At 38.6% G+C, this 19114-nt stretch overlaps 1 protein-coding gene across 3 annotated transcripts in view; it reads left to right on the forward strand.

The window, feature by feature from the left end:
- Positions 1 to 19114, forward strand: part of C6H6orf118 (chromosome 6 C6orf118 homolog) — a 44570-nt gene that overhangs the window by 13078 nt on the left and 12378 nt on the right. For all 3 annotated transcript variants that reach the window (XM_059176579.1, XM_059176578.1, XM_059176580.1), the window contains exons 5-9: positions 8169 to 8293; positions 11213 to 11271; positions 15758 to 15939; positions 17564 to 17617; positions 18155 to 18216. In XM_059176579.1, coding sequence (XP_059032562.1) covers positions 8169 to 8293; positions 11213 to 11271; positions 15758 to 15939; positions 17564 to 17617; positions 18155 to 18216 — 482 coding nt within the window. The remainder of the gene's footprint in view (positions 1 to 8168; positions 8294 to 11212; positions 11272 to 15757; positions 15940 to 17563; positions 17618 to 18154; positions 18217 to 19114) is intronic.

Genomic DNA, 19114 nt, shown 5'->3' on the forward strand with positions numbered 1-19114 from the left:
TACTGGATTGTAGTGTAGCTCTATTTTTAACCTTTCGCAGAATGTCTGAACTGTTTTCGAGCCTGGCTGCACCAGTTGACATTTCCACCAACAGTGTAACAGCATGCCCCTTTCTCCACAAATCCACCAATATCTTGTTTCTTGTGTTGTTGACTTTAGCCATTCTGATAGCTGCGTGGTGATGATCTCATTATAGTTTTTATTTTGCATTTCCCTCATGGTGAGTAGTGCGGACCATTTTTTCATGTCTCTTGGCCATCTATCTTGATGTCTTCTTTGGAGAAATGTCATTCATTTCTTCTGCCCATTAAAAAAATTATTTATTTTAGAGAGAGAGAGTGCACGATCAGAAGGGGCAGAGGGAGAGAGAGAGAGAATCTCGAGGAGACTCCATGCTCAGTGTGGAGCACAATGTGGGCCTCAATCCCACAACTCTGAGATCACGACCTGAGCTGAAACCAAGAGTCAGATCCCTAACTGACTTCCCCACCCAGGCACTCCCTTTCTGCCCATTTTGAACAGGATTATTTGGTTTTTCGTGTGTTGAGTCTTGAGTTGAGTTTTGAGTGTTGAGTTTAAGTTCTTTACATATTTTGGATACCAACCCCTCGTTCAATATGTCATTTGCAAGTATCTTCTCCTATTCCATAGGTTGTCTTTATTTTTGTTGATTGTTTCCTTCACTGTACAGAAGCTTTATTTGATATAGTACCAATAGTTTATTTTTGCTTTTATTTCCCTTGCTTCAGGAAACAGATCTAGGAGAATGTTGCTAAGGCCAATGTCAGAGACCTTACTGCCTATGCTCTCTTCTAGGACTTTTATGACTTCAGGTCTCATATTAAGGCCTTTAATCCATTTCTCCTAAAGATTTTATTTATTTATTTTATATATATAGAGAGAGACAGCTTGAAAGGGAACACAAGCGGGGGGAGAGCGAGAGGGAGAAGCAGGTCACCCACTGAGCAGGGAGCCCAACATGGGTCTCCATCCCAGGACCCTGGGATCATGACCCATGTCAAAGGAAAACGCTTAACCAACTGAGCCACCCAGGTGCCCTTCTTAATCCATTTTGAGCTTATTTTTGTATATGGTGTAAGAAAGTGTTCCAGTTTCCTTTTTTCTCAGTGTAGCTGTCCGGTTTTCCCAGCACTGTTTATTGAGGAGATTATCCTTTTCCTTCGGCTATTCTTTCCTGCTTTGTCAAAGATTAATCAACCATATAATTGTGGGCTCCTTTCTGGGCTTTCTGTTGTTCTATTGAGCTATGTGTCTATTTTTGTGCCAATACTAGACTGTTTAGATGACTACAGCTTTGTAATATAACTTGAAATCTGGAATTGTGATACCTCCAGCTTTGCTTTTCTTTTTCAAGACTGATTTGGCAATTGGGGTTCTTTGTGATTTCATATAAATTTTAGGATTTTAAAAATTCTAGTTCTGTGGAAAATGTTGTTGGTATTTTGGTAGGGTTTGTATTAAATCTGTAGATTGCTTTGGGTAGTATAGACATTTCAACAATATTTCCTCTTCCAATCCATGAGCATGGAATCTCTTTCCATTTCTTTGTGTCCTTTTCAATTTCTTTCATCAATATTTTAGTTTTCAGAGTACAGGTCTTTTATCTCTTTGGTTAGGTTTATTCTTGGTGTCTTATTATTTTTGGTGCAATTGTAAATAGGCTTGTCTTCTTAGTTTTTCTGCTGCTTCATCATTGGCATATAGAAATACAACAGATTTCTGCACATCAATTTTGTATCCTGCAACTTTATAGAATTCATTTATCTGTTCTAGTAGTTTTTTGGTGATATTTAGGGTTTTCTTTATAGAGTATCATGGCATCTACAAATAGTGAGTCTTACTTCTCCAGTTTGGATACTATTTATTTATTTATTTGTTTGTTTGTTTATTTCATTGTTTCATTGTTGTGGCTAGGAATTCTAGTTCTATTTTGAATAAAAGTGGTGAGAGTAGACATCCTTATCTTGTTACTGACATTAGAGGGGAAGCTCTCATTTTTTCCCTGATGAGTATGATGTTTGGTATATATATATTTATATATGGCCTTCATTATGTTGAGGTTTGTTTCCTATAAACCTACTTGAGGGCTTTTATCATGAATGGATGTTACACTTTGTCAAATGCTTTTTTCCTGCATCTATTGAAATAATCCCATGGTTTTTACCCTTTTATTGATTTGATGTTTCACATTGATTTGCAAATATTGAACTACACTTGCATATTGGGAGTAAATCCCTCTTGATTGTGGTGAATGATTTTTAAAATGTATTGTTGGATTTGGTTTGCTAGCATTTTGTTGAGGATTTTTAAAAAAGATTTTATGTATTTATCTGTCAGAGAGAGAGGGAGAGAAATGCATGGGGTTGGGGGAGGAGCAGAGGGAGAAGCAGCTCCCAGGAGAGCAAGGTGTTGCATGTGGGACTCTATCCCAGGACCTTGGGATCATGACCTGAGCTGAAGGCAGACATGTAACCAACTAAGCCACTAGGTGTCCCTGTTGAGTATTTTTACATTTATGTTCATCAACCATACTGGTCTGTATGTTTTTTTGTTTGTTTTGTTTTGTTTTTGGTGGCGTCTTTATCTTTTATGGGTATCAGGGTAATGTTGGCCTCATAGAATGAATTTGGAAGTTCTCCCCCCTCTTCCATTTTTTGGGAATGGTTTGAGAAATAGTATTAACTCTTCTTGAAAAGTTTGGTAGAATTCAGCTATGAAGCCAACCGATCTTGGATTTTGGTTTGTTGAGGGTTTTTTGATTACTGATTCCATCTCCTTTCTGGCACATAGTCTATTCAATTTTTCTATTTCTTCCTGCTTCAGCTTCAGTAGGTTATATGTTGCTTGGAATTTGTCCATTTCTTTTAGGTTGTCTGATTTGTTGGCATATGGTTTTTCACAATTGTCTCTTATAGTTGTTTGTATTTCTGTGATATTGGTAGTTCTTCCTCCTTTCTCATTTGTAATTTTACTTATTTACTTATTTATTTTTACAGATTTATTTGTTTTGAGAGAGATAGGGAGAAAGAGAATTTTGAGCAGATTTCCCTGAGCACAGAGCCTGATATGAGGCTCAATCTCACAACTCTGAGATCATGACCTGAGCCAAAATCAAGAGCTGGAGGCTTAAAAAAAAAACAAAATAAAGAAAAGAAAAGAGAAAATCAAAGAAAAAGGGGGCACCTCGGTGGCTCAGTTGGTTGAGCGTCTATCTTTGGCTCAGGTCATGATCCCAGTGTCCTGGGATCAAATCACAAGTCAGACTCCCTGTTCTTCAGGGTGTCTGCTTCTCCCTCTGCTCCTCTCCCCCAACTTGTTCTCGTAATCTCACTCTGACTCTTTCTCAAATAAATGGGTAAAATCTTAAAAAAAAGAAAAAAAAGAATTGGGGGCTTAACTAACGGAGCCACCCAGGCATCCTATATAGTTTTATTTAACAATTTTTGTTAGTTTTTTTTTTTTTTCCAAAGTACCAGCTCCTGATTTCATTGATTTGTTCTACCCTTTCTTCTTTCCTTCCTTTCTCTTTCTTTCTTTCTCTTTCTATATCATTTATTTCTGATCTAATCTTATTATTTCTTTTTCTCCTCCTCCTCCTCCTTCCTCTTCTTCTTCTTCTTCTTTTGTTTTGTTTATTGCTCTTTTTCTAGCTCCCTTAGGTATAAGGTTAGGTTGTTTATTTGAGATTTTTTTGCCTTTGGTGGTAGGCCTGTATTGCTATAAACTTCCCCCTTAGAAGAGTTTTTGCTGCCTCCCAGAGGTTTTGGACCATGTGTTTTTTTTAATTTTCAGTTGTTCCCATGTACTTTTTTTGGATTTCTTCTTTGATTTCTTGGTTAACCTATTAATTGTTTAGTAGCATGTTATTTAACATCCTTTTATTTGTAGTCTTTCCATATTTTTTTCTTGTGTTTGATTTCTAGTTTCAGTGCATTGTGATCAGAAAAGCTGCATAGTATGACTTGGATCTCTTTGAACTGTTAATACTGTTTCTGTGGCCCAATATGTGATCTATTCTGGAGGATGTTCCATGTACACCTGAGAAGAACATGTATTTCGATGTTGTAGGGTAGAATGTTAAAATATATATCTCTTAAATCTACCTGGACCAATGTGACACTCAATGCCATTGTTTTCTTGCTGATTGTCTGATTGAATGATCTGTCCATTGATTTAAGTGGAGTGTTAAAGTCCCCTACTATTATTGTATTACTATCAATTAATTCCCTTATGTTCATTAGTAACTGCTTTATGTATTTGCATGCTCCCATGTTGGGTGCATAAATATTTAGAGTTGTTATATCTTCTTATTAGATTACCCCTTTTGTTACTCTATATGGTTCTTCTTTGTCTCTTGTTCCAGTCTTTGTTTTACAATCTATATTGTCTGGGGTACACGGCTGGCTCAGTCAGTTGAGCAGCTGCCTTCAGGTCAGGTCATGATCCCAGGGTGCTGGGATCGAGCCCCACATTGGGCTCCCTGCTTCTCCCTCTTCCTGCCACTCTGCCTACTTGTACTCTCTATCTCTCTGTCAAATAAGTAAATAAAATCTTTAAAATATATATTGCTACTCCAGCTTTATTTTGATACTCATTTGCATGATAAATATTCCTCCATCCCCTCACTTTCAATCTGCAGGTTTCTTTAGGTCTGAAATGAGTCTCCTGTAGGCAGCGTATAGATGGGTCTTGTTTTTTATCCATTCTGTCATCCTGTGTCTTTTGCTTGGAGTATTCAGTCTGCTTACATTCAAAGTAATTATTGATAGATATGTATATATTGTCATTTTGTTACTTATTTTGTCTTTGTTTTTGAAGTTTTTTTTCTGATCTTTTCTTCTTTCATAATTTGTTGGTTTTCTTAGTGTTACATTTGGATTTTGTTATTCTTTGTATATCTATTACTGGTTTTTGATTTGTGGTTACCATTAGGTTTGCAAATAAATCCACATACAGCAGTCTATATTAACTTGATTATTGTTTAAGTTTGAACACGTTCTTTAGTCCTCTCCTTCCCACATTTTAGGTATATGGTGTCATAATTTATATCCTTTTATTTTGTGAATTCCGTGACTGACTTTTGTAGAAATATTTGTACTGCTTTTGTGTTTCCTACTTTTGGTACTGTCACTTTTGGTCTTTTCTTTATACTCAAAATATCCCTTTTAATATTTCTTGTAGGGCTGGTTTAGTGGTCATGAACTCCTTTAGTTTTTATTTATCTGGGAAACTCTTTATCTCTCCTTCTATTCTGAATTTTAGCCTTGCTGAATAGAGTATTCTTGGCTACAGATTTTCCCCATTCAGCACTTTGAATATTTCATGCCACCCTTTTCTGGCTTGCAAAGTTTCTACAGAAAAATCCACTGATAGCCTTGTAGGGTTTCCCCTATATGTAACTGTCTATATATGTCTTTAAAAATTTTTTTTATTATATTTTATTTATTTATTTGACAGACAGAGATCACAAGTAGGCAGAGAGGCAGGCAGAGAGAGAGAGGGAAGCAGGCTCCCTGCAGAACAGAAAGCCCGATGTCGGGCTCGATCCCAGGACCCTGGTATCATGACCTGAGCCAAAGGCAGAGGCTTTAACCCACTGAGGCACCCAGGTGCCCCTGTCTACATATGACTTAATGCTTTAAATTTTTTTTCTTTATCACTACATTTTACCAACTTAATTACAATATGTCTTGGTGTGGATATCCTTTTTAAATTTTTTTTAAAGATTTTATTTATTTATTTGACAGGCAGAGATCACAAGTGGGAGAGGCAGGCAGAGAGAGAGAGGAAGAAGCGGGCTCCCTGTTGAGCAGAGAGCCTAATGTGGGGCTCAATCCCAGGACCCTGGGATCATGACCTGAGCTGAAGGCAGAGGCTTTAACCCACTGAGCCACCTAGGCACCCCTCCTTTTTAAATTAAAAAAAAAATCTTAAAAATTTTAATTTTGTTGGGTGTTCTCTCTGCCTAATGGATCTTAATGTCTCTTTCCCTTTCCAGATTAGGGAAATTTTTAGCTATTTCTACAAATAAATTTTATGTCCCCTTTTCTCTCTCTTGCTTCTGGAATCCCTATAATATGATTGTTATTATGTTTGATGGAGTCACTGAGTTCCCTAAGTCTATTCTTGTTTTGCATAAGTCTTTTTACTCTCTTTTGTTCAGCTTGATTACTTTCCTTCACTCTGCCTTCTATTGTTTTCTCAAGTCCAGTGAATATCTTTATGATCATTACTCCTTCAAGATTGTTACTTACATCTGTATCTTAGATCTCTGACTGTGGCCTTATCCTGTTCTTTCAATCTGGACAAACTCTTCCCATTTTGTCTTCTCTTTTGTCTTCTCATTTTGTCTATTCCTGTTTCTCTGTGTTAGAAAAGTCAGCTACATCTCCCTGTTCTTGAGGTTAATGGCCTTATGAAGAAGAGTCCTGTAGTGCCCTGTCATGTACTGTGCCCTATTCCACAGGGCTTGGCACTTCAGGGAGTGTCTCCAATGTGTGCTGCATGCACTCTGCTGCTTTTTCCTGGCCACTTTATCCTTTAGGACAGTTATCTGCAGAGGCTCTCTTTGTCTATTGTGGGCAGTGTTTTGTCCCTTGCCTGAATGTGGTGCACTTGAACTAAGCGTATTCCGCTTTTGAAATAAGACTTGTCACCACTACCATTGGCACTGAGGCCCTGGAAAACTCCCAGACTGGGAGATATGGTGTTGGCAGGGGTTTAGGCTATTCTTCTGGGACAGGAGATCTCCTTTACTAGGACCATGGCAGATGTGGCTGGGATAGTGGGTTCCACTGAGCAGAGCTTGGTATAAGCAAGTTAGGTAGAGAGTGTCCAAGTGGCATTGGTTCCTGAAGGTGGCCCTGTGCTTATGCTGAGGGTTGTAAAGGAAAGGGTGCTTGTCAGTTCCTTTGTTCCCAGAGGGGTCTCTCTGTGAACACGTCCTCTCTAGGACATACTCCAAGATGAGCAAATAACCTCCCCACTATGTGCTCCAGGCACTCTTTGGATTGCTGTTTCCATTCTGTATCTCTGCTGCTTGCCCTGCCTTGTCTCCTGGAGTAGCCCCAATGACCTTGGAGCTCTCCCTGAACCAGGCGCACTGACCTTTAAAACTCTAGGCTTTAAGCCCTACTAGTTACAAGAACTCATGAAATTCAGCCCCTCTTGTTTCCAAGCCAATTGGTATGGGGATTTGTGTTCCCCCTTGTGGGTTACCCTATGTGCTAGTCTGTCTCTCACCCTTATTGGAGACTGTAGCACTCTCCTCATTACATTGGCCACCACCCATTTCTCTCCCAATCCACGTCTCCACACTTCCTGCCTTCCTTGATGTGGGCTTTTGTCTACCTTTAGTTGTGGAGTTTGTTCGGCCGGTCTTCAGCTCAATTTCTGGGGGGGTATTTACGGATTTGATAGTTAGCTAGTTGTATTTGAGGAATGAAGTGAGCCTGGTGTCCTCCTACTTCATTGCCATCTTCCCCATCTCTGATTTACTCCTTAATCCAAACGTGCATGTTTTGAGCTTTTCATGCTGCAGAAAAATAAACTTTTGTTTGACAGGAATAAACAAAGCCTCCAGTTGGGGGTCTACCATATTCCTTGGGTTTTGAGGTTGAGTCCAAAAGGAGCATACATGCCTTCATCCCAATCAAATATCAGCATGAAAATTCCCTGGCCAACAGGGTGTCAGATCCCTCTTTCTGTTTCTGGAAATGTGGCAACCTATCACTTAATGAAGCAGAGATCTTTGTTCCTCCACATTTGAGTTTAGCATTGCTTTATATCCATGTAGAATAATCAAATTAAATGGTTTCTCATCAATTTAGAAATAATTCTGGTGCTCATGATAAGATACTTGGAACAATTTATTTAGCATTTCTTTTTCCCACCCAAACCCACAGTGAACTCCTACCACTTTTTAACTTTCTTAAGAAAATAAAATCTTAAAAAACAATATTTTACCGAGATCTTTACATGATTAGTTATCCCTCCTCCAATATTTTCTTCTCCCTTTCATCCTATTTGTCTGTTTTACCTAGAATTTCTGTTTGACACAGGATATTTTGAATACAATTAATAACAAAAAGGGAAAATGTTCACCTTTCCTGCATGTGTCTTACTCATTATGACCTTGTAATTCCTAGACTCTGCTGGCTAATGCCAAGGGGCTGGAGAGGAGACCAGTGAAGACTGCAGATGTCACCCAGGCCAAGGAGGACCTGAGGGCGATGGTCGCAGCCACCAAAGCAGCCATGGAGCATAATGACAAGTAAGAGTTAACAGTCTGATTTGATTCATGTTGAGATTATATTATTTTATAATATTTTAAAACCATGTGACAAGCATATATATTTACATTTTTTTCTGCACTGTTGCGGAAGGTGCTTTGCCTGTACTAATACCCTGTCATCTGGCCTCTTTCACAGGCCATTACATCTGTTGCTAGGAAATTCAACAAAATCTGGTGTTTGTATGGGAAGGAGAGGGTGGTTTGGGATGGCCTCTGAAGACATCTTCTCTTTGTTTAAGATTGGGATTTGTCACCTGCTTTGTATAAGCAGGTGACACTGCTACAAAGTCAAGATACCTTTCATGAATGATCTTATTATGTTTTTAACTTTAAAAAAATCTTTTAATTTTTCTGTGTAGTCTTTCAGATGAAATCGCAACTGGATAGGGCGTATATTTTATAGAGGATTTAAAGAAGATTGAAGCAGAGCCAACACACCCAAAATATCATTAAGAAAACAAAATAAGAAACAAAACCCTAAAAGACACAACCATGCTTTCAGGATAAGTAGAAGACAAAAAACCCACCAAACTTCAAAATACTTGTAACTAGAATAATACACATCAAATGCCAGTGAATCATTATCTGCTCTCTTTCTGCAAACCTTGGTGAGAGCAAGGGAGGTGGGGGAAGAGAGAAGAATGGAGCTGGTTGAAGGCCTATCATGTTCTAAAATTAGTGCCGGAGGGAGAGAGAGAGAGAGAGAGAGAGAGAGGAAGAAGTGGGTCGGGAACAGAGAGAGGAGGGGGAGAGAAAGAGGGGGACGGGGAAGTCCTGAGAGAGGGGGAGGGGTGGAGAAGGTGAAGGAGAGGTGGAAAGGGGAGGGAAGGGAGAGGAAGAGAGAGAGAGGGGTGGGGGCGAGGAAGGGAGGGAGAGCAGCTTTCCTAAATAAGACCGCAGAGTTTACTGGTCTATCAGAGCGCTGACTTAAATGGAAAGGACTTTAAAGTGAGCATAGAAGCAAGGAACACTGCTGAAATGATAATGATATGGTGGGAAGAGCTTTAAAAGGAAGTGATCAGCATTCTTTAGAGCTGTGCATTGAAGAGAAAAAGAAGGAAGGGAGCGGAGTTTAGAATCCCATAAAAGAAAAAAATTGAAGGGTACATGACCCTTTCACTACTGTTCTTTCTTTCCTAAAAAAAAAAAAAAAAAAAAAAAAAAAAGTTGTCCAGTAAAAGATCAAAATAAAATGGAATAAAAGCATACTTTGCTATTCTGACAAAAATGTGTCCTCTTGAATTAGGAACCTCACACACTCCCCAAACTGCTATCCCTGCCCATGAAAAATGCAGATTTGCAAATGATCCCTGTCTGCACAAGCAACTGTTTCTTGATAAAATGAGGACCAGGCAATTGAACTGATGAAAACCCCTACCATCCAACGACAACAACAGTTGGAGAAGAAAACTGTACCACAGCACACCAAACTTAGTGAAATAGTCTTAAAAGAACATTTTGAGCTGTGAAAATGACCTTGAGGTAGAAATGTAAACACTACGCATAGCAATGAAAAAGAAGACATGAAGCAGGATTTGACCACTGAGGAAAGATTGTTGAAAAAGTGAAAATTATGTCAGATATCCAGACAAAATTATGACACACCCAAGGAGGGATAGTCTTTTGGGACAAACAAAAAACCAGTCAGAGAATGAAGATGAGATAACAAAAGAAATAAGAAGAGAGAGGAAAAACGGAAAACTGGTTAAAATGGAACACAGGCAAAGAAGATCCAATTTACATATAACTGAAGTCTCAGAAGAAAAAGAAAAAGCAACGGAATAAAACATAGTATTTAAAGCTATAACATGTTTAACACTTCTGGAAACTAAATGCCCTGACTCTGCATATTGACAAGGCTGTTACCATTCTTATTAATTCATTTAATTTCAAATTCCTAAAATTATGAGTCAGAATACTTTTCTATTTCTTTTCATCTCTGATAAAATGAACTAATGTCTGTGAAGCTATTTAACCATTAGGCCCTTGTATATTGGAAGCATCGACTCATTTGTGGTGCTGATGTTTTTAACAAAATCACAGGATTTCTCTGTACAAGAGATATGTAGATACATATTAGACTACCTTTTCCCATCCCACAATGTATTAGACATTAGACAGCTGATTTAGTTTTTGTTTTGTTTTGTTTTAACCTGGGAGAGGATACAAAGAGATTATAGATGTTTTCATTTCCTTCTTTTAAAATGTCTTTTATTTTATTTTTAGTGTAAAAATAGTGGGATTTGTGAATTGTATCTGTGGGAGGAAATCACCCGGGCCAGGGAACAGGCAGTGTGCATTCTAGCTGCAGTCATATGTCTTCACTGCCCCTTATCTCTTGTCCATCTCAGAGTGTAAATTCTAGTTTCTTTGCCTCCTTGCTGTGTAGAATTTCCAGTAACAAAATAATATCCATAAACACTATAGGAAATCATTTGTTTTATATTAACCAGCTTTTTCAACTAGTGGTTTACACAATCTGCATAAGAAAGTATTCTTTTGTTTATTTAGTTTGACTGACTGAGGCTTTCATTTTATATAGGGTTTCAAAGAACCTTTTTTGATAGAAACTGAGATCACTTTTTGTTTCTCAATTTTTTTTAAAGATTTTATTTATTTATTTGACAGAGATCACAAGTAGGCAGAGAGACAGGCAGAGAGGGAGGGAAGCAGACTCCCTGCCGAGCAAAGAGCCTGATGTGGGGCTTGATCCTAGAACTGTGGGATCATGACCTGAGCTGAAGGCAGAGGCTTTAACCCACTGAGCCACCCAGGTGCCCCTGTTTCTCAATTTTTAAGAAAGACTCATGGCATAAAATAGGGAAGAAAGGTATGAATGGAGTCCTGATGTTTTACTGCCTTTTTTTTTTTTTTTTTTTTTTATCACCAAACCTGTAGACTCAGAAGTGAACTCGAGAGGGAGCAAACACTGCTGCAATCTGCTAAGGAAAAATCAGGCAAGTAGTTGTGGGACGTGTCCTTCTGATGGCTGCGTGAAGGCTCTTCATGTCCTTGTCTGTGACTATCTGCAATTTACGGTTGCCGGCTATTATTCCTTTGAAAGTTTTTATCTTTTTTTCTTTTTTTTCAGAGAGCTTATTAAATTTTATTTGCGTACTTTTTTCCATCAAGTTCTGTAGAAATCCAGCAAGTTCTCATTTAATTTGAAGAGGTTAAATTAAGTACTTTAAAGGTGCAGGAGACTGTTCATCTCTATAATCGGTCCTGTCAGGTGTGGAGACTATGACTGCTGTTGCTGGTGCTTTGTGCACCTTCGGCTTTTTAGTTTCTCTGGACATGGACACCACATCCTTCTTCTCTAAGATCTTTGTGGTTTTTAGCGGAATAACGAGTTTAGTCAAGACCTCCTGTAGGAAGAATTATGCCACGTTTTGACCAAGATGTGTGGAATAGATGCTAAGAAATTGAGCAAGTGATATACGTAATGGAACAGTTCCCATGAGGGAATGCTGAAGGACTAATCGTACCCTATAGAAAGGGTCTTGACATAATGACAGGCTTCGGAGGGGGCTGTGGACACAACTCAGCACCCTACATGGGACTGAACCACAGTACACGGGATTGTGGCCTCTTGTGGTTGCCAGGGTAGCAGCAAGGGAGACAGTCCATTCTGGATTCCAGAACCTGTGCATCTCTTTTCCCGGCTCAAAGAAATCAGTGTTCACAAACAATACGTTTCCCAGGCTGTCCCAGTTTTCAATGCCCTCTGTCTTACAGACACATTCTATGTCAGGTCAGCCCCACTCCCATGGTGTGCTGGGCTGGACTCATCTCCCTGGCAGGCCACGGGGCTGGTAGATCACCAAGACCGCCAGCTTGGTTATTGCAACTCCAAGTCTCAGCTGCCTGCCTGTTAGTTGAGGATAAGAATGGTACTTCCCTCTCAGGTACGCTGTGAGGATTAAATAAATGAAAGTATCCATGGGAAGTAGGACCAGGGAACTTGGCTCGGGGGAGTGGTCCTGCCCATTCCTCCTCTTCCTCATGGCTGCTTGTGAGGAAGACTACACAGTTGAATTAAATAAATTTTATTATGCATTTATTTATGCATTAAATAAATATTAAAATTATTTTAAAATTAGATACACAGATAAGAATATGATTAAGTAACCAAAATACGCTCTATACTATTAATGCAATGATTCAGCCAAATGCCATTTTTCTTCCAAGTTTGTTAAATACTAACTCATGCTGGAATCACTTTCTCCCCACCTCAGCAGCTTCTGGGGGATACTTACAGACTAGCCTGTTTTAAGTTCTTAGCAGAACTTGGCCTCAAATGCCTCTTCTTGCTGGGATCTTTTGTTTCCTTCTGTTACTTCTTTCCTCCCTGCGAGCAGCACTTGGGTGAGTCACCTGTTGGCCAGCTTCCAAGGGCTTCTTGTGGCCACAGTCCTGGCGTCTTTTTTTTATCCTAGGCTGGTGCAGTGCTTGTCTTCTGACCCTGTGTTAGGACTTATGAGGGGTGGGGTCCATCTTCCTCCTGCACTCATGTTGTGTATTCTTGGGTTCCTCCTATAGAAAAGTCATGGATGGGACTCCAGCTCCCTGTTTCCTATTTCCTTGCTGTCTCCTAAGACAGCTCCACCATTTTCTTTTCTTTTCCTTTCTTGTCTTTTCTCTTCTTTCCTTCTTTTCTTTCTTTTTTCTTCTTTTCTTCTTAATATAACTGACACAATGTTACATTAATTCCAGGTGTACAACTTGGTGATTTGACACATTTGTGCATTATGGGATGCTCACCAGGAGTGTAGCTATCATGTATCCAAGTACATCACTGTTACAGTATCAATGACTGAATTCCTTATGCTCTGCTCTTTAGCACTGTGCCTTACTCATTCTGTAACTGGAAGCCCGAGTCTTCCTCTCCAATTCACTCATTTCATCCACCCCTCTAGCCCCTTCCCTCTGGCAACCATCACTTTGTTCTCTGTAGGTATAGGTCTGATTCTGCTTTTTATTTGTTCTTTTTTTTTTTTTTTTCCAAGATTCCATTTATGAGTGGAATCATATGGTATTTGTCCCATTTTTCTTTTATTTATTTAAAAGATTTTATTTATTTATTTGAAAGAGAGAGATCACAAGCAGGCGGAGAGTGAGGGGGGAAGCAGGCTCCCTGCTGAGCAGAGAGCCCGATGCGGGCCTCGATCCCAGGACCCTGAGATCATGACCTGAGCGGAAGGCAGCGGCTTAACCCACTGAGCCACCCAGGCACCCATGTCCCATTTTTTCTTTTAGATTTAAGATCTTTATTGCTAACTGCTAACAGGATAAAACATCAGTGATTTAAAAACAATAAACAAGAAGATATTGCTAATTTCTAGAACTGTAGTAGATGTTCCTTAATAGTTGATTCTAGCTATTTCTGACATTTTCCCAGTGCTATTGAAGAAATCTGGTGGCTTGTGTTCATCTTCCTTTATTCTTTTCCTAAAGCTTTCTAATTCAGGAGCCTCTGCATGTATGTATTTTCTGTGGAGCGTCCCCCTCCTGGTACCTCAGTCTTTTTCTCTCTTTCTCTTTTTTAATATTCTATTTATTTATGTATTTGAGAGAGAGAGAGAGAGAATGAGAGTCAGTGGGAGGAGAGGGAGAAGGGCAAGCAGACTCCATGCAGATCAGGGAGCCTGATGCGGGGCTCAATCTCAGGACTCTGAGATCATGACTTGAACCAAAGGCAAATACTTAACTAACGGAGGCACCCAGGTGCCTCCTTTGTCTTCCTCTTTTGGTAGAAAAGGGGTAACAACTGTTGGGTCATTGAAGTGTTCTTTCACTATTTTTGGCTCCTGTGTCCCCAGGTAATTGTTGCAGGTTAAAACCTTCTGCTTAGGTTAAGGTGGGGATCAAACTTCATAGTTGAACAGCTTAACCTTGGCTGTTTCTGCTTCCTTGTTTAGTTCATTGTGTGTCTGCTTAGCTAATTCCCCCAAATTTCAAAACTCATCTTCAAAGTTTTTTCTTCTTCCAAATGTGGCAAGTTGGAATGATGGCAGTGGTTTCTGTGTTGTTCCCCATGTATGGGTAAATGTTATCACTCTTTGAATTGCTTTTTATTCCTACCAAAAAGGATTAGTTATTCTTTCTCAAAGAAATTGTCTTACCACTACAGTCAGAATCTAACTGTGCTGTTTGATGATGAAGTTTTTTCAGCAGTGAGTTACTCTTAATGTGTCCATCACCTTTCTGAACCCTTCAATACTGATATTTGTTGGAACCCAACATGTCTTTGGTTCAATGCACACATCTTTCATTCCAGATCTTTTTTCCTTCCCTAATCTCTTTTTTAGGCTTGAGACCCCTATATCCAATTACTTACTGGATATGGCCACTTGAGTATCCCATAGACACCTCAACTCAGCACGTCCCTGATGAAACTCTCTGTTTCAGTGAATGGCGTCACCAAACACATGGAAGTAGAGTCAGAAAGCCTGTAGCAGAAATCTCCCCCTGCCAACCCTATCAATCACTTCAACACAGCTTGTAGTTAGTGGCCCAGGTGAGATTCAAACCCAGCTCTCTTACATCTCTGCTGCATTGAACGCCCTTCCTTCCTACTGCCTCTGTTCCTTGCTGTAGCAAAGCTGAAACCTAGGTGTTATTTTGATACCTGCCTGTCCTCTGCATCTGTATCCAGTCAGTTACCAAGCCTTCCTTGTTCTGTTCCCTAAATCTTTTTTGTATCTCTCCACTTCTCTTTATGCATCAGGTACTATCCTGATCTGATCTTGCTTGGATGAGTGTAGTAGCTTTCTGCCTGGTCATCCTGTTCCAGCTTCACCCTTTCTCACCTACTTCTGGTACTGTAGAAGGACCATTGCGTGTGCTGACCCCAGCTTAAGAGCCTTCCACATTGACTTATTTCCTAATTTTCAGATCTCCCCCTGCTTCCTATCTAGTATTCACTGATGTCACTCCCTGCTCCTCAATGTTCCTACCCTACTATATCATTGTTTTTTTGTTTGTTTTGTTTTTGTTTTCTGAGACGTGCCAAGTTCTGCTCTTCTGCCCCATTCCTTATCCCCTTCCCTTGTCTAACGCCTTTTCACCCTTGGGTCTCAACTTGGTCACACTTCTCCTGCAAAGTCATCCTGGCACCTTCCTCACGTTATGTTGGGTGCTCAAATTGGGCACTCAATAAATGCTTGTTGATTGTATAAATAAATTAGAGGAGGAATATCCCCATTCTCGGATCAGATCATTTTTTTTCATTTCACTTTTTTTTAATTTTTTATTTTTTATAAACATATATTTTTATCCCCAGGGGATCAGATCATTTTTATTGATATGCTTGGAGCTTGAGTTACATTAGATCTTATAGCTATATATAACATACATAATAATACTGTTAGTAACGCATAATGCCATTAATAAGAGATGATGTAATAAACAGTACTACTTTGCTTTTAAAAATATTTCCAGAATTATCTAAGAAAGATGTAATGGATGAGGATCACCTCACTCTTATTGAGAAGGTTGAAAAGAAGAGGTGTGAAATACTTAATAAATGGGATGAAATTCAAGCTCTTGAAAGAGAAATCAAAACAACTTTGCTTCATACGGGAATTTCACATATCACTGAGAATAGGATTAAAAGCATAGAGGTATGCAATTTATTTATTTGAATGTTTACATTGTTCTTCTGCTTGAAGATGTTGGCAAACACATGAAGCAATTTCATTTTGCAGCTGGGTAAGCAATAATGGAAAAATTGGTCCAAATATATTTTTGTTGCAAAACATTTGTAGCAAATGATCAGAATAATTAATATGTCTAGCTAAAACAACAAAAATAGAGGTGATTAAAAATTCTGTATTGTTCTGTAAAGGTTCCAATTGGGTCTCTTTCAGGTCAATTGATGTCTCTTAAAGTTTGAAGATGCTTGTCATAAAAGTCATGACCGCCAACTTTTAGTATCTATATGTACTAATTAGATTGAGCTGAAGCTCAGAGGGTTTAAGTAACATGCCCAAAATGATACAGTTTACAGGTGGCAAAGCTGGGGTTGAAGCTTAATAATTTGGGGGCTCCAAAGCCCTTATTATTTTCATTGTGTCACACTGAAACTCCACAGTTAGATTTTCAGTGAGTTGTACAATTACGTTAGAAGATAGAAATCAGTTACTACCATAGAAAGGAGAGTCTGCTGTGTTCAAAGTAGTCTTTAACAATTATCACTAACCGATTTTTGATGAACAGTATAATGTAGATTGTAATCTATGTTTTGAAATGTTATGCTGCCCTGCTTTTTATATGTTATAACCTGATTTTTATTTGTGTAGAATCTGACTCAATTTTACCACTTAGTTACAGGTTTATAAGTGACGTGTGATTCTTCTTCTTCTCATGGTTGTATAGTTTCATGTATTTTCCAGCACTATCTTTTTAAAATCTTTTTTAAAAAAGCAGAATTATAAAGTGTATAGGAAGGTGGTGATGGTTTAAACTTATTTTGACTTCTCTCTTTCTTTTAAAATAATGCATCAGACTGCTTCTGTTTTTTTGTTTACAGTCTGTTCTTATTTATTTATTTATTTATTTAAGATTTTATTTATTTATTTGAGGGTGAGCACAAGAGAGAGAATGAGTGAGAGCACATAAGTGGAAGGAGGAGCAGAGGGAGAGGGAGAAGCAGGCTTCACGCTGAATGGAAATCAAGAGTCAGATGCTTAACTGACTGAGCCACCCAGGTGCCCCTGATATTTGTATTTTATCTTGTATTCAGCCACCTTAACAAAGCCTGTTATTAATTACAAAAATTAAGTAACTTCTTTAGAATTTTCCTAAAATTCTGTGGGTTTTTCTTTTCTTTTCTATTTATTTGATAGACAGAGATCAAAGGTAGGCAGAGAGGGGGAGGGGGAAGCAGGCTCCCCACCAAGCAGAGAGCCAGATGCGGGGCTCGATCCCAAGACCCTGAGATCATGAACTGAGCCGAAGGCAGCGGCTTTAACCCACTGAGCCACCCAGGGGCCCCTCTCTGGGTTTTTCTAACATCAACCTTTATCTCCTCTAGTTTTTGACGTAGGAGGCTACTGATCTCTCTTTGCCTCATGTCCTTTAAGTCATGCTCTGTTTATTCATCTGTTTTTTAAATGGTGTGCTCTTGGGTACTTTTGAAATGAGAATAACATCGTTTACATATACTTTTTGCCCCATAAATGGGGAGAAGTATTTAACAAATATTCTTAACCAAGCATCTTACTTTTAAAACCATTTCTTCTTCAGACTGAAGCTATAAAATTGGAAACAGCAAACAGAATTTTAAAGAAGAAAATGCATGTAAGTATTTGTAAATTAATGTTCAATAGGAATATTTCCTTTATTGATGTGTGTGTGCCTCTTGTCCTAAACAAAATAAGAATATATACATTATTTTTCTAAATGATATCTTTCTGTAATGCTGAGAATATCTCACTATGCAGACATTAGCTTAAAACTGGACATGTGTAAGCTAATGTATTAATAAAAAAATAAACATCCTTTTTAAATAGCTGAATATGCCGATCAGAATTGACCTTTTCTGTAACCTTGCACATGTAACAGTGAGTTGTAATGAGTTTATCTGGTAACAGGGAATATAATGAATTGGTTCTCTAATGACTTTCAGGATACCCTTCCAGAACAACTAACAATTTGCTGCTTAACAGATTGTAATTCTGCTTCAGTTGGATATGTATATTCCTCTGAATTATATACAACATACATTAGTATGTTGTGCCTGATTCTAGAAGTGGTATTCAATTTTGATTCAATCTTCTCATCAGATAAGGTCAGTCTCATGCCATTACACATGCCCAAATGATTTTGGTTCTGCAGGTTATTGAAAGCCAGGTGAAGCAGACCATGGAGAAGAGTAAGATGAGCGAGGAGGGGCAGCGGTAAGTGTTGATGACGTGATAAAAGAAGTGAGGCAATTTCATGCTCTCCTTAAAACCGTCCACTCAGATCTGCATTCGACAGGACAGCGCTCTGACATGTTTATATTCATGAGTGTTTACTTTAAATATATATGTTATCTTCTTTCCTGGGCTCAAGAATTCTTAGCCCAAGATTTAAATCTCAATCACTATATATTACTTGGCAATGTAGAAATAAATTCTTTGGAAAGAACTGAAGAATTGAGGGTAATTTCTCACAGGCAGGGATCAGGAAGTTGGGAAGATGGTGACTAGCCTTTCTCAAATTTTATGGCTTTTAGTGACATTAAATTTTTGAAGAATGCTCTGCATTTATTACTCTGACAGGCTTTTTTTTTTTTTTTTTTTAAATTATGTTATGTTAGTCACCATAGAGTACATCATTAGTTTTTGATGCAGTGTTCCAAGATTCATGGTTTGCATACAACTCCCAGTGCTCCATGCAACAGGTGCCCTCCTAGGTACCCATCACCGGGCTCAGCCATCCCCCATCTCTCTCCCCTCTAAAACCCTCAGTGTGTCTCCTGTAGTCGATAGCTTCTCATGGTTCGTCTCTGCCTCTGATTTCCCCCCTTCATTTTTCCCTTCCTTCTCCTAATGTCCTCCATGCTCTTCCTTATGTTTCACAAATAAGTGAAACCATATGGTAATTGAATCTCTCCACTCTGACAATTTTAATTTAAAAATGAAATGGCTGATTTATAGTATCAATTACATACATTTAGCTTTATATAGTTAATTTTCTTAGAATTGGTACTACAGTTCACATTTCAGGATTTGGTAAGGCTGGGAGCAACAGAAAACCATTTCTGGTTTAAGTATGGAAAGTGCTAATTTCTAACAACAGTTAAAAGACATT

The sequence above is a fragment of the Mustela lutreola genome, chromosome 6 (assembly GCF_030435805.1).
Source record: "Mustela lutreola isolate mMusLut2 chromosome 6, mMusLut2.pri, whole genome shotgun sequence".
Taxonomy (NCBI): Eukaryota; Metazoa; Chordata; class Mammalia; order Carnivora; family Mustelidae; genus Mustela; species Mustela lutreola.